Raw genomic sequence first — 24,115 nt, 5'->3', positions numbered from 1 at the left:
GCGCTATATGTCTACTGCAGCGATCTGAGGCAAGGAGCGTGAAGGAGATTGAAACTGAAGCGAGTTCGCACTCACCGGTTTCCAAGTCTCGCGAAGCGTTTTGTCCTGTGAGCGGAGACTTATATGTGTGCCCCTCCTGACATAGTCTCCCTCTACCTGCCGCTTTAGATGGCTCCATGTGACTTCTGGGCGCAACATGAGTGGAGCTACTGCCCCGTCGCGGCTTGTTTCGTTCCTCTCCAGTGGACGCAGGTACAGGTAGCTCGTCTTGCACTGAATTACTTGCGTGTTCCATGAGTCGTTGAGATGGTTAGTCCGGCAACGATGGCGAGCTTGACAGAACTCACCGTAATTGAGCCACGCCGAAAGAATGAACAGGAGAGAACGTCGAAGACATCTCTAAGGACTCGCAGTGACACACAACGTACGACGGCAATGCGCGACGTCCGAGAGAAGACTAATTGAAAGCTGGCTACTGGATCGAAGAGGGATCCGTACCGAGGAGGAGGAAAGACTGGGGAAAGATCCGAGCAATGAACGAAGATCCGCGCTTCCTCCTTCGCGAGCCGACTTGACGCATCGAGTCCGGTCTTGCATAGAAGCAATGAGTGTTCTGTACTGGGTACGTGCGATACTGAGGTGGAAAGAGATGAAACCGCGAATCTCTCTTCTCCCTCATCTCTATCGCGCCTTCGCCGACTTTCGAAAAGCAGCCCCACTCCAATCGGTATGGCGGTGACAACAACACGGCCAGAAGCTCAAGATCCTCCCCCAGACGAACGAACTCCGCTTATCCCGACAAAGGATGATGTCGAAGATGTCGATGACCCTACCCTGATGCCCAAGCGACGGAGGAACATGATCTTGGCAGCAGTCTGGCTAGGCGTCTTCGTGAGTCTCCTCTTCCTCTGACTGACTGCTTCCCCCTCTTCTCCCTTTCCCCTCTTCCGACGGACCGGTCCCCCCCTCTCCTCGCTCACGGGCTAATCAAGACCCTCGTTCGTGTAGCTAGGAGCACTCGACGGTACCATTGTAGCGACCTTGATCTCCGACATTTCCTCTTCGTTTCAAAAATCGAATCAAGCCGGTCTACTCGGAACCTCGTATCTGCTCTCGACTGCGACCTTCACACCTCTCTATGGCCGACTAGCCGACATCGTCGGTAGACGAGGAGCTCTACTGGGAGCGCTGTTCCTGTTCACCCTCGGTACGGCGGGATGCGCTTTTGCCCCGACGATGGAATTTTTACTCGTTGCGAGATTGGTCGCTGGAATGGGAGGTGGTGGACTCATGAGTGTCAGTTCGATCGTGGCGAGCGATTTGATCCCGTTGAAACAGCGAGCCCTCTTTCAAGTGAGTCCTCGTTCACGAAATTGTGAAACTAGACCTCAGCACTGACTGCTTCTCTTGACGGTCTTCAGGGCCTCGCCAACTTATGGTTCGGAGCGGGGTCTGGTCTAGGAGGGCCCCTCGGTGGTTTCATCTCGGACAGACTGGGTTGGAGAACCGCTTTTATCGGTCAATTACCTTTGCTCGTTCTCGCGTTCGCCCTCGTATTCCGCAATTTGACCTACAAGACCAAAGGTCAAGGGAAGAGCAAGCGAGAGATGATCAAACGGATAGATTACCTAGGAAGTTTGACTCTAGTCTTAGGAGTAAGTCCTCTTAGCCGATCCCCTCTTGTGATTCCGCTGATGCCAGATTTGTCTCCACGCCAATAGCTCGGTTCTTTGCTCTTCGCTCTGTCGCTCAAGAACGATCGAAATGAACCATGGTCGAGTCCTTACGTTTGGATTCCTCTCATCGTCTTCGTCATTTCGACAATCGCTTTCGTCCTCGTTGAGGCCTTTTACTCTGCTGAACCAGTCATGCCTCTTCGGTAAGTCCCTGTCGCTTCAGTAGCTCTCTTCTATTGTTGATCAAGGTGAATTACAGGATACTGAAAGATCGAAACGGTCTTTTCGTCGGCCTGATCAATTTCACCGTCTCTTTCGTCTCCTTCTCGATCCTCTACTTCTACCCTCAATTTTTCGAAATCGTTCAACAAAAGACTGCGTCTCAAGCCGGCGCACACCTATTACCCAACTCTGTCGCTCTCTCGATAGGATCTCTTGTCGCTGGTTACGTGAGTCTTTGTTCTCGCTATGACTTCTCCTTAAGCTGAACCGCACTCTTGCGATCGTAGGTCATTCGCAAAACTGGAAGATATTACTACTTGATCGTCATCACTTCGTTCTTCCCCATTATCGCCCTGTCCTCCTTCATTTTCCTCAATGAGAACAGTGGATTCGTTCACTCTTGGCTCGCAATTCTCCCGAGTGGATTCGGATTTGCTTCGGTCATCACAGCAGGACTGAGTGAGTACCTTCTGTCTTCTCCCTTCATGACTGGATCAACTCACCCCGACTTTATCCAGTCGCAATCATCGCATCTGTCGACCGATCCGATATGGCGACCGCGACTGGATTGACCTATCTGTTCCGATACGTTGGGCAAGTAGTCGGAGTTGCATCAAGTGCTTCTCTCCTCCAAGCCGTTCTCAACTCGGAACTTCACAAACGATTCACCGGACCCGGTTCGAGCAAAGTGAGCCTCACCTGCTGTGAGCCCTTTGCGAGTGCTCGAGCTAACAGAGCGATCCGTGAGCTCACAGGTTATCGAGAAGATCCGACACGTCTCAACGATCATTCCCTCCCTTCCTCCTCACGACCAGGTCCTCGCTAGACAATCCTACCTCGTCGCACTTCGATCCGTCTTCATCCTCAACTTGATCGTCGCAGTCTTATGCTTCTTGACGTCTCTACCGATCAAGGAGTACAAGTTACCGGAAAGCTTCGCGGAAGAGGAAAGACAACGGGCGGAAAGGGATCGCAGAGCGGCAGAATCAGAGGAGGACCCTTGAGTGTAACTAGACTGTCTAGTATTCGTAATCTATATATATGTTCCCTGTTGTTCTCGAGGCGAGGTGGAGGACGACGAGTCTTTGCGAAAATCGAGCAAGTTTTGCTTTCCAGCCCTTTCGCCCAAGACTATGCAGAATCGCTCGCGTTTGCTCAAGCCTGCTTTCAAACACTGTCTCAGATTGTTGGATATGCTAGCATTCTCCCGAGACAGAACGAAATTTTGACTCTCTTCGACCCGTCGGAACGAGGTCAGGTTCAATTTTGACTTTCTACTTCTGCACCTCTGCACCTTCTCGTAAGCTCGCGACTATATCCCATACATACATGCTGTCAGTAGCTCACAGTCTATCCGCATCTCCTTCCCGTCCCTCGACTTTCTTTTGATCAAGCAGCAGACTCTCTCGGAATTCAAAGATGGGAATTGATCTTCAACTACTGCAAGACAACAAGGGAGGAGATATCGCTGGTGTTATCGCTTCCCAAAAGAAGCGAAACGCTCCCGCAGAACTCGTCGAGGACGTTCTCTCCCAATACAAGGAATGGGTCAAAAGTCAGTCTCCCTCCTTCTGTGCTTCAGATGAGCAATAGCTGATGCCTGAGCGTATATTGTAGCTTCATTCCAAGAGCAACAGCTCAAGAAACAGGTCAATGCCCTTCAGAAAGAAATCGGAGCAAAGATGAAGGTGACCTCTTCCTCTCACTGAGCTCTACTGGCATTGTGAAGCTGACAGACGTGCTCAATGTAGGCCAAGGAGAACGCAGACGAGCTCAAGGCGCAAAAAGTAGAGTTGGACAAGGAAATTGCCTCGCTTGGAGCGAAAGCGAATGAGCAAGAGATCACTATGAGGAAGAAGGCAGGTTCGATCGGTAACATCGTGCACGAGAGTGTACCCGTTAGCAATACCGAGGTGAGCGTTCTTCCTTTCTTCCATAAGCAGGCTGGAAGAATACTCATTTCTTTCATTTCGCAGGATGACAACAAAGTTGAGCGAACCTTCTTCCCGAAAGACCCCAACGGCGAATCTGCACCTCCAGTCAAGGGAGCTGGTCTCCACATGAAGGAAGGTGTCCTCTCTCACCACGAGGTCATGTACCGATTAGATATTCTCGAGATGGAGCGAGGTGAGCTTCTCACTGCTCTTTCTTGCTTTGACAGACTGCTGACCAAGAATGTACCAATGATAGGCACCAAGGTTGCTGGTCACCGTGGATTCTACCTCACAGGAGACGGAGTTGATCTCAACCAAGCCATGATTTCTTACGGTCTCGACTTCCTCCGAACAAAAGGATTCAAGAAAGTTCAACCTCCTTTCTTCATGAACAAAGCTATGATGGGAAAGACTGCTCAACTCGAAGAATTCGACGAGGCTCTCTACAAGGTAAGCGCGCTCACTCATTTTCACGTTTTCCGCCAAACTCGAACTGAACCTCGTCTCCACACAGCTCGAAGGATCCAACGAAGACACTGAAAAGTACCTCATCGCTACTTCTGAACAACCCATCTCTGCTCTCCATGCCGACGAATGGTTCGATCAACCAAATGAACAACTCCCCGTCAAATACGCCGGTTACTCGACTTGTTTCCGAAAGGAAGCCGGTTCCTCCGGTCGTGACGTTCTTGGTATCTTCCGAGTGCATCAATTCGAAAAGGTCGAACAAGTGAGTCAATTTCTGCCTTCCCTCGCACTTCGTTGTCTGACTTTCTCCCTCGAACGTCTCGCTCGCTCAGTTCTGCATCACCGATCCTTCCTCCTCATGGGAAATGTTCGATCACATGATCGCCAACTCTGAAGCTTTCTACCAATCCCTCGGTCTTCCTTATCAACTCATCTCGATCGTTTCCGGCGCCCTCAACAACGCCGCTGCGAAGAAGTACGATCTCGAAGCTTGGTTCCCTCATCAAGGAGAGTACAAGGAGTTGGTCTCCGTCTCAAACTGCACTGATTACCGTGAGTCACTCTCGCCTTTCGTTGAAGATCCCGAGCTGATTTGCTCGCTCGTTCGATCAGAATCTCGAGCACTCGAAATCCGATGTGGTGTCAAAAAGCAAGGAGATACGAAGAAGGTTTACGTGCACATGTTGAACGGTACTCTCTGCGCTACCGAACGTGCTCTCTGCTGTATTGTCGAAAACTACCAAACTCCCGAAGTGAGTCCTTCGTCCTCCCTCTCTCTCGTTTCTCTTTCGCTAACTTTCGCTGTGCTGTAGGGTGTTATCATTCCCGAACCTCTCCGACCGTACATGCAAGGTCGTGACTTCCTTCCTTACGTTCGAGAACTACCGACGACCAACGCGAAGAAAGCCTCAAAGCAAAAACATTAGAGCTTATGTGATGTGTAACGGGGTTTTATCGTTTGTCAAGTCACCTACCTATATCCACAGGAGTTCTCCATTAGAGGTCATCTGAGTTCTCTTTCTTCTCGGGCAGCAAGGTAGTTTCTCTTGCATCGGCAGGCTGACTTGGAAGGATCGGGTAAGGGTTCAAGGAAGCAGGACTCGTAGCTCTCTTCTATTTCAGTCGTGCTCTTCGGAGAAATGCGTACTATGCCTGAGACGGACTAAAGCAGGAGACGACGCCGCGAAAGTGAAGGAAAAATCGTCGAACCGAGCGGGAAGTCTCTTTCGAGCTCGAAGTTCGCAGAATCTCCTTGCAGAGTATGCAAGGAAGCAGAGCAGTTTGGCAGGAAAACCTCAGCTCAATCGATACTCACCGGTCAATGAAGCGGTCACAGTCCAATGAAGCGGGTCGAAACGGAATCCTTTCCTCGGATTCACTCAACTCTCAACATCTGTTTCAGCTCGTGCTTCCCCCCTCCCTTGTTCGGACTAGTTTCGTCTCTCATCCTGTCACGAGACCGATTACTAAAAATCGGGTCGAACGCCGAGTCGATCTACCTCGCCGAATTGCAATTCGTTCTTAGCTTCGTTCTGCAAATTCTTCCGCCCCACTTCTTGCCTCCTCTCTTCTCCTCTTTCTCCTCTCTCTCCCTCCCGCATCGCTCTCTTACCTATCCAGCGAACGACCTCCCGGTTCAAGCCTTCCTCCGACGATGCTCTCCTCACTCGCTCTCGTCTCTCTCGTACTTTCGCTAACTTCAAACGCCGCTGTGAGTCTTCCGTCGTCCGATCCCCCGACGCCGAGGTTGTTCCTGGATCGGTGTCGTGGAACGAGTGTAAGCTGACTCCCCAGTCTCGTCGCCCCTTAGCCTCTCGACAAACTCGTCAGCACGGTTCAAAAACGAGCGACTTGCACAAACGACGATGGAAACATCGGTACTTTCTCGCAGCCTTGTTCCACCTACACCTCGGCTGTAACTTGTCCGAATGGGATTCAAGGCAAGGCAGGAGGAATTGTGCTGCTTGTGCACGGGACAGGTTCGACGTACGGAAAAAAGAGTTTTTATCCGTTTTCTTTTTTCCACTTGCTGACACTTCTCGCTTCGCAGTGGGTCCGAGAGTTGGTCTCAAGGCCCCTACGTGCTCGAATTGCCGACGGCAGGACCAGGCTACGACGTTTGCTGGGTTGACTTACCGGGAAGGAGTATCGTAGATGCGCAATATTCGAGCGAGTTCGTCGCTTACAACGTTAAAGACCTCGCGGCGAAATCTTCGACGGGCAAAGTTTCCCTCGTTTCTCACTCGCAAGGAGGACTGGTACGTCTTTTTGTCCTTCGTTCGTCGATTACGCCAACTCATCGGTCTCATCTCGAGTGCAGAACGTGCAATGGGCAATGAACTTTTGGAGCAGCTACCGCGCTCTGGTGCACGCTTTCATTGGTTTAGCTCCTGACTTCCATGGTAAGCCTTCATTTCACTGCAAAAGCGAGAATAGCCGCCGATTTACGATTTTTCTTCGATAGGTACGGCCCAAGGTCCTTTGGCTTGCGGTCTCGAGAACTTGTCGAGTGGAGGACAAGGTTGTAATCCGTCTGTGATCCAGCAAACTGTCGGCTCGCATTACCTGGCCGCGGCAAACAAGAAAGGCGATATGGCGCTCGTGCCGACCGTGCGTCCTCTTTCTTCCCTTCTGCCCTGTTCAGTCGAGCTCATACCATCTCCTCCACCTCTTAGACGTCCCTGTACACTCACTACGACGACGTTATTCAACCTGAAGTGATCTTACCGGCGACGAGTCGTTTGAATGGAGCCAGCGTTCACGCGATGCAAGACCTCGACGTCTGTGGACCTGGCTACGTCGCTGATCATTTCACAATGATCGTATCTTCCGTCGCTTATGCCCTCACGCTCGACGCGCTCACTCACGACGGAAATGCCGATCCTTCAAGACTCACTAAAGCCGCTTGTTTCTGGGCCATCAACGACGTTGTTGTCCTCGACGATTTCAACCGAACTGTTGCGCTCGTACGAGGCGCCGTTAACGATGTAGCGTGAGTCCTTTGCCGTCCCCTTTCCTCTTTTCTGTTCCTTCAACGCTAACCGTCCTCCACTCGTGTTAGCGCCCTGTCTTTCGGCCCGAAAGTAAAGCAAGAACCCCTCCTTATGCCTTACGTTTGCTCGTCTGGATCGGCGTCGAGCTACTGTTCAGCTTAGATTCGATAAAATCCTTCGTCATTTTCTCTTTCCTCTACATTTATTTGGGATCATCTTGGTGTCGTCTGTTTGTATCTTTTCGTCTTATTGTCGTCGTGCTTGTACTTCTTCTGCTGGTTGAAAAGGTCGCAAGAACAGCCTCTGACAACCAATGGCTTTGAAAATAGAGGCAGGGGTCGGACAGGTTGGGCTGAAGAGAATGCGACTGGACCTTTAGTAGCGAAATAGCCCGAAACAGCCCAAGCAGCTTGTTCAAGACTGCGTGTTCTCGTAAGGTCTCACGGGCGGCGGTCGTGTCAAAGGAAGCGAACCGGCCGGGAGCTGGGAGAAGAATTGTCGATTCCAAGTTGAGGCGGCTGCGCCGAATACAGATAACTCGACAGGCGATAGATGGTACTAGGTAGAACACTCATGGATGGCTAGCGGATAGTAACGATGAGGTTGCTTGATGATAGAAAGCAAAAGAGATCAAGTCGAAACTCTCTTCTTTCACTTCACTTCTACGGCCAGAAAACAGGAGAACGCGAGTACGAGATCAAGCCAATCACCAACTAAATCCAGTCGAAGAGATCCGGGTGCGTACAGGTCTCTCCTTTCCTATTGGAAGCTGACTGATCAGTGAACCCTCTCTCGACAGTCTTGGATTCCTGACTAGGATGTCTCGTTTGTTCATAAAAGCTGTTCAAAATGTGAGTCTTTTGAGATCTGCGCGTCACCGTACCCCCTCCCTGCAGTGACGTCGAACTTCGCTCTTTGGTTTTGCTAGCTTTCGACGAACCCTCACTCTACGAGGAAAGTCATGCCGCGTCTTCCACAAGAAGTACTCGAGGCCATCCTTGACCACGCCCTGTCGAAACCTCAATCTCCTCCTCGATACTCCTCTTTTCCCGATCTCGCGTTTTCCCATCCTCGATCTCGGGAAGACTCCCAATGTCTCGCGGCCCTCGCCCTCGCATTCGGAAAGAACAACACGAAATCTATAAGAGCGTGTCTGTGGAGCACGATTACCCTGAGTTCGACAACGATGGTGGGAGCGTTGAGCACGGGAATTGCGATTTCCAAAAGCAGGACCAACAGTCACCTCTACAAATTCGTCCAGGTTCTCCACCTAGACGTTCGGCAATACCATAGTTCTACGGTACGTCCCACTCTTCCTATCTCGCCTCGCGCAAAAACAGGCCTCAAGGCATTTCTCCCCAACAGCTCGCTCGGCTCGTTTCTTTCCTCCCTGATCTCGACACTCTTTGCCTTCGAGCCTCGGCGAGTCAAGCGTGGTTCTACAACAAGGATCTCTGCAACGTTCTCGGTTATTGCGATTCTCAAGTCAGGTTCAAGAATCTCGAAGTCGATTCGCAGTACCTCGGCTACCACGGAATCGCTTACCTCCTCAACCAGATGGAACAGCTTGAATCCCTCAAACTAAGCAACGTCGATCCACTCTCGGATGGGTCCCCATTCAATCCTAGCCAACATATTTGTCTTTCAATAGCCGAAGCCCCGAAACTCATTCCCGCCGAATTTCCTTCGCTCTCTCGCCTTCGTTCCCTCGTCCTCTCTCGCTGCAAATTGAATACCTCTCAACTTGCCGGCATTCTCTCCTCCGTCAGACGTACTGAACACTCCGTCTTGTCAAGTCTAGTCCTCGATCTCCCGCTGGACGACAAGGCGGAAAACGGACAACCAATCGTCAACGCTCTACAGAGATTGATACCTCGTCTCGTCTTCCTCCACTTAGATTTTGGCAATGTGGCCTACAGCCTGGATAACATCGCAAAATCACTCCCTTTCGATACACTCTTCGTCCACGGTACAGTTCTCCTCAAAGATCTCATACTCCCAGCTACGAGCTTCTTCCCTCTTTCAGACGGTCTAGAAGATTTCTTCATCTACCTCAACACTAAGGCTCGAGTCACGCCAACATCCCTAACCCTCACTCTCAGCCCCGAATGGTACTGGCACGGATTGAAGATATTTAGGGAAACGGAAAGAATCGTCGATGATCATTGGTTACGAGAATTGAAAGTGTTGAAGATCACCGGATTGAGGGAGGAGGATCTGTCGAGGGAAGGGGGATTGGATGGACTCGAACAGAGGATCACGAGAATCAACAAGGATCGAAGAGAGATGGAACAGCAAGTTTTGAAGTTGAAGTTGGAGCGAGAACCTTCTTGACGGGCCGCTAGCATGAAGGCGCAGAAACCGGAGCGAGGTGAGGAGGAAGCTGATCGTTACAAGTCGGAAGAAATCTTTTAAACTTGGTTTGTTCTTCTTTGCCAATACCACGAGCTTCTAAAGTCTCAGTATCGGATTATGAGAGCGCAATGGATCATGCTCTTTCTGACTCTCTCTTCACGCTACCTCGCCCTGCCGACCCCGGATCTCGAGTAATGAGACGAGCAGCCCTGACTTCAAAGGAAGTTCGGATTTGCGAAAGGCGAACCCAGTTCAATCGCCGAAGTAAGCTTCAACGCCCGGAAGTGGAGCGACGACCGCGATCATACGAGCCGTAACCCTCATAGTCTATCGGGCTGAGAAGAAGAGGGGCGAGACAAGGTTGCGAGAGGCTCTTCCCTCAACTTTTCACTCTCTCACCTCGTAACGTCAATCTGTGCGAAGGAAACACAGAGCCGGCATCGAATAGAGACCAAACAACTCATCGGTGAGCATCTCTACACTGCAATCGCCCTCATACGCGAAGGAGAGACCCTCATCAATTCTGCATTTCCTAGCTCCTGCAAGATGGCGCCCCAACTCCCTCCCGAGATCATCAGCATGATTCTCGAATACGCACTTCCACCCGCGACTATCCCTTCATCCGCTCTCGACGTTCACTTCTCCCGAACTCGCTCCCAAGTCGACGACAAGTCTCTCTCGACGTTCGTCTCGGCGGCTGGACGGAACTGGTTAGGATTCGCTAGGAACATGCTTTGGCACGATGTCCACGTTGGATCGACTCGAAGGGCCGAGAAATTGATCGAAGCTCTTTCGCTCGCACTACCTCGAACTCCCGAATCGAAGGGCTACCTCGTTCCACTCGTTCACAGACTCGAATTCGATATCCGAGAACGTCCTCTCCAAGAGGTTCAGCTGCAGGGATCTACGAAAGCACACCTCGATGGAGTCCTTCCAGTTCAAATCGCGCAACTCGCAACTCTTCTTCCTCGCCTCGACTCCCTCTCGATCAACGTCTCGGTCCCGGGTGGATGGCTCTCACAAACATCGATCGTTGAGTCTTTCGTTCGATTTGTCGGACGACCAGAGTTCAGACATCTTGAAATCACGTCTACGGGATTGGGTTTCCGGAACGCTCTCTCGATCTTTAGCGAATCTCCAAAACTCGAAACCCTCAAACTCCGAGGATTACAACCAAGGTGGACATTTTTGACGTCAACAGGAGGAATGGTCAGAGCGTCGGAATTTACGAATCGACCGAAACCTGCGATTCCTTACCCATTTTCATCGACTCTCACGAAACTCGTCTTGTGGGAATGTCGAATGGATACTCAAGAGTTTGTCGACCTCTGTTCGTCTCTGTCAGCCGTCAAGACCCTCGTCATTCACCTACTCGGAACGGAATTCCTCGGTTTCACAACGACGCTCCCTTCCACTTCCTCCATCCTTGTCACTTCGCTCGCACCTCTCATCGGCCAACTCGAACATTTCCATCTTGTCCTCCCTCTCTCCGCCGCAAACTCTCCACCTCCTTTCCCCCTCGATGCTCTCTCGACCCATTTCTCTTCGTCGCTCAAATCCCTCATTCTCGGAGGTCCTTCCCTCTTCTCTCTCCCAACCTTCTTCAACAACCTAATCAACCTCGACACCGGCTTCCTCCCACGTTCAATCACGTTCACTCAATGTACATTCTCCCAACGCGACGCCCGTTCTCCCTCTCACGGTCTCAAAGCTCAAGATCTCGTCAAAGCGCTCGACGAGAACTGGACGACTTCTTTGGAGGTACTCGACGTCGAAGGTATGACGGATGAGAATGAAGGAGAAGCTGCGGGAGAAAAGTACTGGGATTCAAACGAAGTGGAGAAATTGCGAGATAAGGTTAGGGAAGTGAATGAGAGTAGGAAGGAGGAGGGAAAGAAGGAACTCGTGTTGAGGTACGATGAAGCTTTGGAGGAAAGAGAGAGGGAAGCGAGGGAATGGGAAGAGAGGAGGAGGGGTAGAAATCGGGGTGGGAGGGGTCGAGCGCGCGGAGGAGGAAGGAGGTGATGAACGTGGGTGGGACTCGAATGTGTTCGTACCTTTGTCGAAGAGTCAGAAACGATTTGCATCGTAGCGCAAAAGAGTTTTGTTTCGAGGTTTGATTTTCGATGTTGGTTGACGGAATTGATTTTCTGCTGTCTTTTTTCGCGGCGCAATGTCACGACCCGCCAGAGAGTCTACGACAGCTGAGAAGACCCTTGCGACGAAAAGGAAGAAGCTGTCCGAGCGCAGAGAAAGGCTCAAGAAGATCGGAACGAATTCCGTCTCACTTCTGGCAACTTTCGACCGTCTTCGTGACTTATCAGAGACTCGATCCGTCAACAGAAGCCGCGTCCAAGCTCTCGTCCAGTCGCTCCTTGCCTCCGGTTCTCCCCCGCGACCTCCGACTTCATTCCTTCCCGGCTTGATCTCCTCCTCATCCACTCAGCATGGCCTCTGCACTACCGAAACGTATCATCAAGGTGAGTGCTCGCTCACTTGTACAGGTCGTCGGACTATGGCAGGCTCGCGAAAGGGAGAGGAGATCAAGTTGAGATGACGATCAACCGAAGCGATTTAAGGTAGCCAGCAAGGGAACAGGGGGGGCGAAGCATCCGTGATGGCTTACAGTATCGTCACAGGACTTGGTGGATTCGCGGAACCCTCACGCCAGCTCCTCCGCCTTGAATCGCTGACTGATCTCACCTTCCTCCCCTCTTTCCCGTGCTGCACCTATAGGAGACACAACGACTCGTAGCTGATTCACCTCCCGGTATCTCTGCGATCCCGCACGATGACAACCTTCGGTACTTTGACGTTTTAATTTCGGGACCTAACGAATCTCCTTTCGAAGGCAAGTTTCCCTTGTCCCTGTCTCTGCAAACAGCCTGCGATCGTACTGACCTCGTTCTTCGATGAGTGGTTGCAGGCGGTGTGTTCAAGCTCGAACTGTTCCTCCCCGAAGATTACCCTATGGCACCTCCGAAAGTTCGATTCCTTACAAAAATCTACCACCCAAACATTGGTAAGCGCCTCTCCTTCTTGCTCTCACCGACTCGGAGAGCAGCGTGTTGACCATGTCGACGGGTTGGTACAGACAAGTTGGGTCGAATCTGTTTGGATATCCTAAAAGATAAATGGTCTCCCGCTCTTCAAATCCGTACCGTTCTCTTGTCGATTCAAGCTCTTCTCTCTGCACCTAATCCCGTAAGTCCCCTCCCTCTCTTGCCTCGCGAACTCCTGTTGACCCAGTGCTCGCTCGTGCTCCAAAGGATGATCCTCTCGCGAACGACGTCGCGGCACACTGGAAAGAGAACGAGAAAGACGCCCAAAGGGTCTCGAGGGAATGGACCCTCAAATACGCAAAGTAAATCCACTCCCACTACTGCGCGGGCTTGTAATACCTTAGACTTTCTCTCTGTTTTCGTTTTCGTCTTTTTTTTTTCTGTTACTTCCAATGTTTTCAACTCGACTTCCTCTTCTTCCCTCTCCCTCAGCGCTTTGTTCTTCGAACTTCCACTGGCTCTCCTTCTTCTCGTTCCTCGCCACCCCTTGCCGTTCCACTCCAGCGCGAGTTTCCTTATTCTCTCTAGCAATACGTTCTGAAAAAATCCCTATTCGCACTCGAGTATACAAAGCGACGAGCAACCTCCAGATTACGAGATAAGACAGAACCGTTTGAAAAAGCTTGCTTGCAAAGGTTAACGAAGAGGGGAAAAGGAGAACCTAACGAATAGAGGAAAAAAAACCGAAAAAGAGATGATGACCAAACCGACAGCGCGAAAGAAATTGAAAGTCTAAGAGGGGGGTGAACGAGTCCATGGTCTACACGAAGCTCTCAAGCAAGACACACTAGTCGCTTGTTCACTTCTTTCCAGTCCTAGCCGAATCGTAGTTCTACGAGTCCGAAGCGAGATTTCATCAGCATCAGTTTCAAATCTGATCACAGATGGAGAATACTCTTCTGACTCACCTGTACGAACCAGTCGACCGACTCTTGTAGGGCTTGATCGAAAGGAGTGAATTGGAAGTCTGGTAAGTATTTCATGAGTTTATCGTTCGAAGCGGTTTTCTTGTATTGTCCGTCTGCTTTCGACGAATCCCACTGTAATCCGTGCACACAAACCAGCGTCAACTCCACTATCCTACGATGTACGTAGTAGATAGAGAGGGATTGAAGAAGCTCACGGTAACCTCCCCTTGGAATCCGACCGATTTAACAATTGCCTCGGCAACTTGTTTAATCGTAATCTCGTCTTTTTCTCCGACCGAAAGAATGATCGGATCAATCTCTGGGTATTCCTTCAACTGCCAAATAAACAATTTCGCCAAATCCCTCGAGTAAATGAATTGTCTCAGGGGAGTTCCAGATCCTGAAACCGTGAAAGGTGTACCATTCTCTGTGAACGTCACACAAGCTGCATCAGTCTCTGGACGATAGAAGAACGGAGAGACAACAGAGAAAGGCAACGTACTCTTTGCGAGAAGACATTTGTGTACTAGACCGGGGATAACGTGAGAATCTTCCAAGTCGTAGTTGTCGTGGGGACCGAAAATGTTTGTAGGGATCGCGGAAGTGAAATTGCAACCGAATTCTTCGTTGTAGGCACTGAGCGAAAGATACGCCGGGTCAGCACCGGGTCGACGAAGAAAGTAGGGAGAAGGACTGAACTGGTTATAGACGTCTACGAGACGCTTGCCATGCGCGTAACCAAAGTTCGATTCGTGAGGAGGTCCGAGATGAACGTGAGATTCATCGATTGGGTAAGTGACCTTGTCGGGGAAGACGCAAGTTGAAAGGCAAGAGATGAGTTTTTGAACCTGCGAGAGAGAAAAATGGAAATCGAGATCATCAAGTGTCAGTTTCACTCCCTCGAATGTAGATAGAGTAGAAGGTGGGACGTACACCAGTTTCTTTCGAAGCCCACATGACATTATCGTTGATCAAACAATTGTCCCTCAAGAAAGTTAATTTGTACTTCATATTCTTGAACAATCCTCCTACGAGTGCCGCCAGATGGATCACATGAGTAGGCTTGTATTTTTCAAAGATTGCCATCGTTTGCTTCAAATCTCTATCGCACACTCGAGGGGGAAAGGTGTGAGCTCGTTGAACGATGAGATTGCGAGAGAGAGAGAGAGAGAAGCTCACCTGAGATCTCCATCTTTCGAACTGAGGAATACCCATTGATCGTCCTCGTTGAACTTTCCGAACCGAGATCCAACCGCTTCGTGATTGATCGTGTGTTCAATCGCTGAACCGACAAGTCCTGATCAAACGGGAAACGCGTCGAAGGTGAGTGAGCGATTCGAAACGGCTCTTCGCGAGTAGGAGGAACACGAACCAGTTCCACCAGTGACGAGAATAACGTTGGGCATGCTCGAGTATAGGGAAGTATAAAGTTGAAGGAAGAAAGGGAAGCAGTCGACACGTTCTCTGAATCAATTTCACAAGTAATGCGATTACAGTACAAACCTCTCTCACTTCTCCACTTCACTCACCTTTCTCATCGTTGCCACCCTCGACACGACCGTCCTCAGTATGGCGGATCTCGAACAACTCGAGTTGTTAGGTCTAACGAATTCTATCACACAAGAACTCGTGAACCACACCGGATTATCCGATTCGACTCTCGCAGAATTCCTCATTCATCTCCACACGACCTCTTCGAACTTCTCCGACTTCAAAGAGAAATGTCAACAAGTCGGAGCCGAATTCCCCGATTCGTTCCTCGAATCAGTCGATCGATTGGTACTTTCGATTCATCCGAAGTATAAACTGAAGAAGAACAAGAAGAAGAAGGGTACCGGGGGAGCTAAGGGCAAAGGGAAGGATTTGGATGGGGAAACAGCAGCAAGGAAGGAGTCGGATCCGGAGAAGGAGAAAGCGAAGAGGTTATTCCCTGGGTTGAGTTTACCAGATCAAGAATGGGCACCTACGACGGAATACCAAGGGAAAGACGCGCCGAAACTCGCACTAGAAATCGATAACGATCAACCGGTTGACGTTAGAGGCGCAGAACGAGACGCGAGGAGTAGAGATGAGACGGATTTGGGAATCGACGGTTTGATGAAAGAGCTGGAGGGAGTCAGTAGGAAACGAGGTTCAGAACGCGACGACAGCGACAGAGGAGGAGGAACGGACGGAAAACGACAGAGGCAGAGATCCCCCGACTATTCGAGCAGAGACAGCCGAGGAGGAGGAGGACGAGACGATCGTGACAGAGACAGAGGAAGAAGTGGTTATGGAGGACGAGGAGATGGAAGAGATCCGAGAGTAGGTGGAGTAGGACCGAATCGACTCGACGAGAAACCAGTGTTGTATAAGATTTACCCGGGGAAAGTTACGAATATTAAAGATTTCGGTTGTTTCGTCGGATTGGAAGGAATTGTCGGCAGGCAAGAAGGTGAGTCTTTCTCTGATCTTGTTCTTGGCACCCAGTAACACAGACTGAATCGCCGTCACGAGTAGGTATGGTTCACATCGGATCAATTTCTTCGGCTCGAGTATCGCACCCTTCCGACCTCGTCTCTCGCGGTCAACCTTGCTTCGTCAAAGTCATGTCGATCGCCGGATCTCGACTCTCCCTCTCGATGAAAGACGCCGATCAACGAACCGGAGCCGACTTGTCTCCTCATTTACGAATCAAAACCGAGGAGGAATTATTCGAAGAGACGAGGAAAGCCGCCGAACGTGCCGCGACTGGAGCGAACGGAACCGCAGTCAGAAAGTCCTTCGCCGACGACAACCGTACGGCGAGTGTGAGGAGGATGACGAGTCCCGAACGATGGGAGATCAAACAATTGATCGCGAGTGGAGCGGCTTCTGCGAAGGATTACCCCGGTCTCGACGACGATTTCCTCAACAATCCGAACGAAGGATTTGGTGGACCTGGTTCAGGAAATTTCGGAAACGAAGCCGACGAAGAATTGGATATCGAAATGAACGAAGCTGAAGCTCCTTTCCTTCGCGGTCAATCGAAACGAGCTCTCGAATTATCCCCGGTCAAGATCGTGAAAGCTCCTGATGGTGGATTGAATCGAGCGGCGATGGCAGGTGCGGCATTGGCGAAAGAGAGGAGGGAAATGAAAGCTCAAGAAGCGGCGGATCAAGCCGATTCCGAAACGAGGGACGTCAATACGCCTTGGTTGGATCCGATGACGGCACCTCACGAAAGGGCGTTCGCGGCGGATGCGAGGGGAGCGGCAGCGGGTCAACGAGCGAACGACGTACCGGCGTGGAAGAAGGAAACGTTCAATCAAGCGACGACGTTCGGAAAGATTACGAGTATGTCGATCACGGACCAGAGGAAGAGTTTGCCGATTTACAAGTTTAGGGATCAACTCATCGAAGCTTTCGCAACCGTGAGTCCTTCGCCTCGTCGTTTTCTCTACTCGTGAGCGCTCGTCACTGACTTCTCACCCGTTCCCTTACTCGCTCAGAATCAAGTACTAGTCGTCGTCGGAGATACTGGATCTGGAAAGACGACTCAAATGACTCAATACCTCGCCGAAGCTGGATACGCCGACCGAGGACTCAAGATTGGATGTACTCAACCTCGTCGTGTCGCCGCGATGTCAGTTGCGAAACGTGTCGCTGAAGAAGTCGGATGTCGTTTGGGTCAAGAAGTCGGATACACGATCCGATTCGAGGATTGTACGAGTCCGGAAACGAAGATCAAATACATGACGGATGGTATGCTTCAGCGTGAATGTTTGGTCGATCCGGATATGAGTAACTACAGCGTACTCATGTTGGACGAGGCTCACGAACGTACGATCGCTACGGATGTTCTCTTCGGTCTACTCAAGAGTATGATCTTAACTTTACACTCTTTGCGAATCTCGTACTAACGCCTTGCTCGTTCGCTAGAATCCCTCAAACGTCGACCCGACTTGAAACTCATCGTCACCTCTGCGACCCTTGACGCCGAAAAGTTCTCCGAATACTTCTTCGGTTGCCCCATCTTCACCATTCCCGGTCGAACCTACCCTGTCGAAATCCTTTACACAAAGGAGCCCGAGCCGGATTACTTAGATGCATCGCTGATTACGATCATGCAGATACATCTAAGTGAGCCGCCGGGTGACATCCTCCTCTTCTTGACCGGTCAGGAGGAAATCGATACTTCGTGCGAAATTCTCTACGAACGAATGAAATCCCTCGGTCCGAACGTTCCCGACCTCATCATCCTCCCCATCTACTCTGCCCTCCCTTCCGAAATGCAATCTCGAATCTTCGAACCCGCCCCTCCCGGAGCTCGAAAAGTCATTCTCGCGACGAACATTGCCGAAACTTCCCTCACGATTGACGGAATCTACTACGTCGTCGACCCTGGATTCGTCAAACAAAACGCTTACGACCCTCGTCTCGGAATGGATTCCCTCATCGTCACTCCAATTTCTCAAGCTCAAGCTCGTCAACGTTCAGGTCGTGCAGGTCGAACTGGTCCCGGTAAATCGTATCGACTTTACACCGAAGCGGCGTACCGAAACGAGATGTTACCGACTCCGATTCCCGACATTCAACGTCAGAATTTGGCTCACACGATTCTCATGCTCAAAGCGATGGGAATCAACGACTTGCTCAACTTCGACTTCATGGACCCTCCTCCCCAACAAACGATGATTACGGCCCTCGAGAACCTCTACGCTCTCTCGGCGTTGGACGAAGAAGGTCTCTTGACTCGATTAGGACGTAAAATGGCTGACTTGCCGATCGAACCTCCTCTCGCAAAGATGCTCATCGCTTCCGTCGACCTCGAATGCTCGGAGGAGATTCTCACGATCGTAGCGATGCTGTCCGTCGGAGGTTCGATCTTCTACCGACACAAGGAGAAACAAGCTCAAGCCGATGCGAAGAAAGCGAAATTCCATCAACCCGAGGGAGATCATTTGACTTTGTTGACCGTCTACAATGGTTGGGCTGCTTCAAAGTTCTCGTGAGTGATTGTTTTTCTACTTTGTCGCGTCTGAGCTTCGCTGAACTTGTCGCTCTCGAACAGAAACCCGTGGTGTTCCGAGAACTTCATTCAAGGTCGAGCGATGAGACGAGCTCAAGACGTCAGGAAACAACTTCTCGGTATCATGGATCGGTAAGTTGTCTCCTTTCTCGTCTCTCCGCAAATGATCAGAGACTGATTCTCTTCGTTTTTAGCTACAAACACGACATTCTCTCTTGCGGCAAAAACTACAACCGAGTACGACGAGCGATCACGAGTGGTTACTTCCGACACGCAGCGAAGAAGGATCCTCAAGAAGGTTACAAAACTCTCGTCGAAGGGTGAGTCGAGATGTCGCAGAAAACGATCTTTGCTCGACGGCTGACCATTTTCTCGGTATTCTTCGACACGCAGTACTCCCGTCTTCCTGCACCCTTCTTCTTCGCTGTTCAACCGAGCTCCCGAATGGTGTGTCTACCACGAACTCGTCTTGACGTCTCGAGAATACATGCGAGAAGTGACCGCCATCGAGCCGAAATGGTTGACCGAAGGTACGTACCGTGACTCTTTCGATGGGACGCACAGATTGTGTGCTGACTCGTACTTTCGCTCTTGTCTAGTCGCACCCTCGTTCTTCAAGGTTGCCGATCAGAACACGATTTCGAAACGCAAGAAGCAAGAGCGAATCACTCCTCTCTTCGACAAGTAAGTTCACTCTCATGAGCTCTCTACTGCCCTCCACGTTCGCCCCGTCCATCTACGAGAAGAGAACTGACTCTTCCGCACTTTTCACAAAACAGATACGCGACTCACCAAGACGAATGGCGACTTTCGAAGCTCAAGCGGTCCACAAGGTCCAGCCAGACGTTCGGTTAAAAGGCCTTTTCAGCATGCTGGAAGGTTTTGTGCGTGAGAAGATACTTGTCAAAAGAGGGAAAGAGAGGGTTTGCATTTGTTCCTTTTTTCTCGTTGTACTGCTTTACCTTGTCCGCTCCCCTCGTTTTGTCTCTGTCTGTACCATCTACAATCTCTCGCCCGTGTGACCGTTGCGAAAGTGTCTAGACAGTCTCGCAAGGAAGAGAGGAATCACTGTTCAGGATGCCCTCACTCTTCTCGAGGTTCTGTCGTCACTCCTGACTCCCATTAGTCGTTCTATAACACTCACGCTGCATGACCAAATCGCTGTACATGGTGGTCAGGAAGGACACAGAGGCTTGACAGCGTCAGACGAAACACGAGGGAGATTATGCGAACAGCGCAGAAATTGCGTGTCGACACAAAGGCGTGCTGCCCCTTCAGTCCTGTGGATTCGGCTCTATGCCAACAAGCCCAGCAAGCGCCAACGTACCGACTTTGATGAGGAGAATTCCAGGATCACAACCGGAGAAACGCGGAATCGTCTTTCGAAAGCAGCGAAACGGTACAAGAAAGCTTACGCAGGGTCTCGTACCGAAGGTGCTTCGTGGCCATGTCGAGCTTCGTCGACTTTCCTCCTCAACGAGGCCTCTGCACTCGGCGAGGGCGATCCTTGGTGCAGAACGAAGTCGAGGACGAGTCGCAAAGAGACGAACAAGGAGGTGCAGAACCTCGGAGCTGCTTCTTCGGATGACTATCATGCTCGTTGCGAGCGACGAGATGAGCTCGAACGAGACGTCGAATCGTTTCGAGCGGAACGGACCCGAACTTATTGAGGTCAAAGCACACGGAAGCTCGTTCGAAAAGCCACTCGATAGCTTTTCGGCCCGAGGACTTACTCCGTAACTATTGACAGGAATGTGAGCGTCTGAATGGGTCAAAGCTGACGAGAAGGACGCTCGCAAATTTCGAGAGAATATTCCGCGGATAGAAAATCCGATATTCGCTGGTCCATCAGGCTGACAGTGCGATCATCCCAGACGACTTCTCTGGCGACTCATACGCCCTTCAGTCTTCTCCTACGATCGGTGGGAAGAAAAGACATGACTGCATCGCGACGTCGTTTCTTCATTCTCTTCCTCCATCACCAAATGCCTCGCCCCAACAAGCAACGACGTGCTGCTCTCAAACGAGAAGCCAACAAACGTGTTCAACGCGAAGGCAACACGAACAGCGCAAAGTTCAGCTTCGAATCTCTCGACGCGTATCCATCCGACTCGAACAACAACAACGATTCGAGCGATGTTGCAACCTCTACGGACATGGAGTCTATCGGGAAGATTGGGACGCGATCGAAGGAGCAGCCGAGGGAACTGAATCGGGAGGAACTCGAGGAAGAAGAGGTGGAAGAACTGCGGTCCGAGAGGGCGCCGGTAAAGGAGGTGTTCCCGCTCTTCTCCACCCAGAAGCCACAGGTGAGCTCGCGCCGGAGTTTCAGCGTCTTGAGGTCGGAGGCTGACAGCCAAAAGGCTTAGAACTTTCCTCAACTCGAGTCACCCCCGCCTCGGATTAAGGTGCCACGACCTGAGCGCGTCGGGATGAAGTACAAGGTAAATGGGCCATCGGAGAGAACTCGAAGCAGAAACAGGAAGACGGTCGGAAAGAAAGGTCTCGCCGTAATGGACAATTTCTTCGTCAGGGTGAGCTTTTCTTCGGTTCGACATCTGTCTTCACTTCGTGTTCTGCCTCTAACAACAGCTGCTCTCAATCCTCCAGACTGGTACGATCGAATGCGCAGGAGGACCTCAAGCCGATACGCCTTCCGCTCCTCCAGTGATCGATCTCACCAACCTTCCATCTTCACCCGAAAAGCCTACCGAAGCAAAACGTCCTTCTCCTCGTTCTCGCAGACGCCACCACCAGCTCCAGTAGGCGTTGTCCCTAACCGATAACTTCCGATCGCCCAACTTCGTTAGCGATTCGCACTGTTCCTATTCAGTTGAATTCCTTTCCCGCTCCTCCGCCTTCTACCGCTTTCTCTGGACTTGGCGACGACGTTAACGATCACGACAGACGAACATGAAGCAACGAGTTGACAGGAAGCGGATGCGGACGCGCTGTCGATTTGGCGATTCTGGCGCATCGCGATCCGACACAACGCAACAAAGCGAGATTCTGTACCGAGGACCAGAAGAGTCTGCTTCATGGAGGAGGTAGCAAGAGGATAGCTATGTACGGGACTTATCGCTGGCAGAACAGTCAAGGAAAGAAGTGGACCACCTGGTTGAAACGGCAGAATTCTTCTCTGGAACCGCGACGAAGCGGCGAACTTGATGTAGAATCAAGTCTTTCCTCTCTTGGGATGCTTGAAGCGCTCAAGTCGAGTCTAAGTTATGCAGAGAGAGAGAACCGCTACAAATACAAATAATCCGGAACCCGATAGAGAGAGAGAATTACGAGAAACAGTAAAAAGGGGAAATTCCCATGACTACCTCCTTCCTCCTAACAAGCGACGATGCCTCCCTCGACCCCTAGAACTCCAAGGAACACCTCTCCTAGTCCCGGTACTTGTCCATGAACTCCTTGTGAAACTTCGTCCATCGAGTCGTAATGTTCTCGACGGGGGCGAGGAAAGTCGTACGAAGATGGGCTTCTCCACGCTTTTGTCCGAATCCAGCTCCATTGACACAGACGATTCCGCTCGATTCGAGGAGTTCCATGCAGTAGAGGGCGTCGGGAGAGAGATGACGAGATTTCGCTTCGGCGATCGCTTTCTTCGAGAGGGTGATTGTCGGGAAGAGGTACATCGCGCCCTGTTGTCGAGTAGGCGATGTAGGATAGTAGGACGCAAGCAGGAGAGTATCGTCGAGTTGAGAAGCGGAAGAAGAAGTGAGAATTGAAATGAAAAGCGAAAGTCAGTCGGTGTATCGTAGAGAAATGCTGTACTCGACTTACGTGCGCCTCGTTACAAGATACACCCTCGAGCTCCCTGAACATTGCGAGTAGGATCTCGCTCCTCTCCTTCAAAGTTTCCGCGATTCCATCCTTTTCCTTCTTCCACAGCGGATAACTCTCATCTCCGTCCTTCGGCGGGCATACTAAAACGTCGACTCCGATCTGACCTCCCAACGACGGACACAGTTGAATCGAAGCGAGTTTGTAAATTTGCTCCTCGGCCTCTTGATGGAAATTCGTCAATTCGAAGTAACCTCCTCGTCTTCCACATTCTCCCGTTTGACCTTTCGAAATCGAATGGAACGAAACGAGTTCAACATTGTCGGCGTATTCCGAAGGCATGTCCCTCAAAGCCTTTTTGAACGAAATGAAAGGTTTGTTCGGGTGGTAAATGTTGTCTTGATAAACCTCATCCGCCATCAACACCAACTTCTCGTCGTAACATAGCCGGATAATATCTTGCATGTTCTCCAACGTCAAACAGTTTCCAGTCGGGTTCCCGGGGTTGATGACGACCATTCCTTTCAAAACGGTTCCGTCGTGTCGAGCTTTCTCGACGTTGTTCATCAAATCTTCGAGGTCGAGTCCCCACTCGGCCGATTCGTCGAGGTAGTAGGGTACTGCACGAGCAGCGTTGAGAGCGAGGGCGGCGGTGTAGAGAGGGTATTGAGGAATAGGGATGAGAACTCCGTCTCGGGGCGAGGCGAGGAGAGCTTGGAGCAAGTTTGAGACTCCGACGGAAGCTCCAGCGGTGATGTAGATCTTCGAAGCGTCGGCGGGATGTCCATCTCGTTCTGTGCAAAAGGGAAAAAGTTCAGGATCGGCGAATTCAGGAAAATGAAAATCGTTCTTTTTGGCTCACCTTCAATGAATTTCGCGATTCGTTTCCTGATTGCGGGTACTCCCATCGAGTGAGAGTAAGCACCAGTCGATCCAATCTCGCTGAGTAATGTTCGGGCGCGGTCGATAGCATCTTTTGGGAAAATCGAAGACGAGGCAGGGTGATCGATGAGAGCAGGGTATTCGGTAAGGGCAGCGATCTATCGCATGAGGAGAGTCTACAGGTCAGTCAAGGACAAGGGTGACACCGCCGCCTCCGCACTTTCAAGACACTTTCCGAGGGTCGGGCTCGGAAGAGAGAGCTGAGCGAGGAGGAGCGGGAGAAGAGAAGAGGAGGAAAACTCACTTGTCGAAGGAATGTCAAAGGCTTCTGATCCAGTTGTTGAGGGTTACCAATGTTACAGCTCACGATCTCGTCGAACGGTAAATCTCCTCCTTTCCCTTCCTCGATCTGTTCCCTCAACTCTTCCGCTCGTAAAGGAATCGCTCCTCGTACGGCGTATTGCGCTTCGAGGACGTGTTTGTTGAGCGTCTCTTTGGTCAAGACTCGGAATTTGGGATCTCGAGGAGGAGCATGGTGGTGAGCCGATGAGGAGAACAATCCAGTGTGGAAAAACATGGATCGAGGGATTGAACTAGTCGTGGGTCGAGAGAGCTGGCGGACGAGGGTGGAAGAGGAAGAGGGAGAAGATAACCGATAAGCCGAACTCATGACGGGAATTTCACGACGAGTGGGGGGGAAGAGAAATCGGAATTCAAAGGAGCGGAAAATCGAGACGATCTCCAATTTTGACTCCTCGTTTCGCAAATCTTCCCGCGGCTTATCGCAACTCTCTTTCTGCTACATGGAGTTACAGCTCAAGTATACACGTAGTCTG

At 51.0% G+C, this 24,115-nt stretch overlaps 10 protein-coding genes across 10 annotated transcripts; 8 read left to right on the top strand and 2 right to left on the bottom strand.

The window, feature by feature from the left end:
* Window positions 1-729: 729 nt before the first annotated feature.
* JCM6883_000556 (MDR family MFS transporter) lies at window positions 730-2,902 on the top strand (the record flags this gene model as incomplete). Its single annotated transcript, XM_076633618.1, has 8 exons — window positions 730-891; window positions 1,009-1,353; window positions 1,422-1,655; window positions 1,722-1,879; window positions 1,936-2,125; window positions 2,186-2,357; window positions 2,417-2,586; window positions 2,654-2,902. 8 exons carry the CDS (start codon window positions 730-732, stop codon window positions 2,900-2,902), a joined length of 1,680 nt encoding a protein of 559 aa, XP_076486429.1.
* A 415-nt stretch (window positions 2,903-3,317) lies between these two features.
* On the top strand, window positions 3,318-5,226 carry SES1 (serine--tRNA ligase SES1; the record flags this gene model as incomplete). The annotated part of the gene is made up of 9 exons (XM_076633617.1): window positions 3,318-3,453; window positions 3,516-3,586; window positions 3,650-3,811; window positions 3,875-4,025; window positions 4,089-4,282; window positions 4,347-4,562; window positions 4,633-4,852; window positions 4,913-5,052; window positions 5,113-5,226. The coding sequence occupies 9 exons, from the start codon at window positions 3,318-3,320 to the stop codon at window positions 5,224-5,226; spliced, it is 1,404 nt and encodes a 467-aa protein (XP_076486428.1).
* A 728-nt stretch (window positions 5,227-5,954) lies between these two features.
* JCM6883_000554 (esterase/lipase family protein) lies at window positions 5,955-7,455 on the top strand (the record flags this gene model as incomplete). The annotated part of the gene is made up of 7 exons (XM_076633616.1): window positions 5,955-6,011; window positions 6,111-6,286; window positions 6,351-6,558; window positions 6,621-6,702; window positions 6,765-6,910; window positions 6,976-7,292; window positions 7,362-7,455. The coding sequence occupies 7 exons, from the start codon at window positions 5,955-5,957 to the stop codon at window positions 7,453-7,455; spliced, it is 1,080 nt and encodes a 359-aa protein (XP_076486427.1).
* Window positions 7,456-8,254: 799 nt separating this feature from the next.
* JCM6883_000553 (uncharacterized protein) lies at window positions 8,255-9,627 on the top strand (the record flags this gene model as incomplete). Its single annotated transcript, XM_076633615.1, has 2 exons — window positions 8,255-8,593; window positions 8,659-9,627. 2 exons carry the CDS (start codon window positions 8,255-8,257, stop codon window positions 9,625-9,627), a joined length of 1,308 nt encoding a protein of 435 aa, XP_076486426.1.
* Window positions 9,628-10,194: 567 nt separating this feature from the next.
* Window positions 10,195-11,673, top strand: JCM6883_000552 (uncharacterized protein; the record flags this gene model as incomplete). The annotated part of the gene is made up of 1 exon (XM_076633614.1): window positions 10,195-11,673. One exon carries the CDS (start codon window positions 10,195-10,197, stop codon window positions 11,671-11,673), a length of 1,479 nt encoding a protein of 492 aa, XP_076486425.1.
* Window positions 11,674-12,095: 422 nt separating this feature from the next.
* UBC13 (E2 ubiquitin-conjugating protein UBC13) lies at window positions 12,096-13,016 on the top strand (the record flags this gene model as incomplete). Its single annotated transcript, XM_076633613.1, has 5 exons — window positions 12,096-12,128; window positions 12,385-12,499; window positions 12,575-12,670; window positions 12,743-12,852; window positions 12,918-13,016. The coding sequence occupies 5 exons, from the start codon at window positions 12,096-12,098 to the stop codon at window positions 13,014-13,016; spliced, it is 453 nt and encodes a 150-aa protein (XP_076486424.1).
* A 493-nt stretch (window positions 13,017-13,509) lies between these two features.
* JCM6883_000550 (GDP-L-fucose synthase family protein) lies at window positions 13,510-15,024 on the bottom strand (the record flags this gene model as incomplete). Its single annotated transcript, XM_076633612.1, has 8 exons — window positions 13,510-13,542; window positions 13,619-13,750; window positions 13,834-14,045; window positions 14,121-14,254; window positions 14,318-14,466; window positions 14,552-14,720; window positions 14,798-14,915; window positions 14,991-15,024. The coding sequence occupies 8 exons, from the start codon at window positions 15,022-15,024 to the stop codon at window positions 13,510-13,512; spliced, it is 981 nt and encodes a 326-aa protein (XP_076486423.1).
* A 163-nt stretch (window positions 15,025-15,187) lies between these two features.
* JCM6883_000549 (uncharacterized protein) lies at window positions 15,188-19,463 on the top strand (the record flags this gene model as incomplete). The annotated part of the gene is made up of 9 exons (XM_076633611.1): window positions 15,188-16,052; window positions 16,118-17,010; window positions 17,089-17,458; window positions 17,519-18,587; window positions 18,651-18,740; window positions 18,803-18,928; window positions 19,002-19,138; window positions 19,208-19,292; window positions 19,388-19,463. 9 exons carry the CDS (start codon window positions 15,188-15,190, stop codon window positions 19,461-19,463), a joined length of 3,711 nt encoding a protein of 1,236 aa, XP_076486422.1.
* Window positions 19,464-20,593: 1,130 nt separating this feature from the next.
* On the top strand, window positions 20,594-21,374 carry JCM6883_000548 (uncharacterized protein; the record flags this gene model as incomplete). Its single annotated transcript, XM_076633610.1, has 2 exons — window positions 20,594-20,917; window positions 21,219-21,374. 2 exons carry the CDS (start codon window positions 20,594-20,596, stop codon window positions 21,372-21,374), a joined length of 480 nt encoding a protein of 159 aa, XP_076486421.1.
* A 623-nt stretch (window positions 21,375-21,997) lies between these two features.
* JCM6883_000547 (uncharacterized protein) lies at window positions 21,998-23,856 on the bottom strand (the record flags this gene model as incomplete). The annotated part of the gene is made up of 4 exons (XM_076633609.1): window positions 21,998-22,255; window positions 22,398-23,191; window positions 23,260-23,437; window positions 23,584-23,856. The coding sequence occupies 4 exons, from the start codon at window positions 23,854-23,856 to the stop codon at window positions 21,998-22,000; spliced, it is 1,503 nt and encodes a 500-aa protein (XP_076486420.1).
* Between the last annotated feature and the right edge of the window lie 259 nt (window positions 23,857-24,115).

The sequence above is a fragment of the Sporobolomyces salmoneus genome, assembly GCF_050403485.1.
Source record: "Sporobolomyces salmoneus JCM6883 DNA, S_salmoneus_JCM6883_v1_ctg41, whole genome shotgun sequence".
NCBI classification, from domain to species: domain Eukaryota; kingdom Fungi; phylum Basidiomycota; class Microbotryomycetes; order Sporidiobolales; family Sporidiobolaceae; genus Sporobolomyces; species Sporobolomyces salmoneus.
Note: the sequence above shows the minus strand (reverse complement) of the source record. Positions and strands in the feature narration are given on the sequence as shown.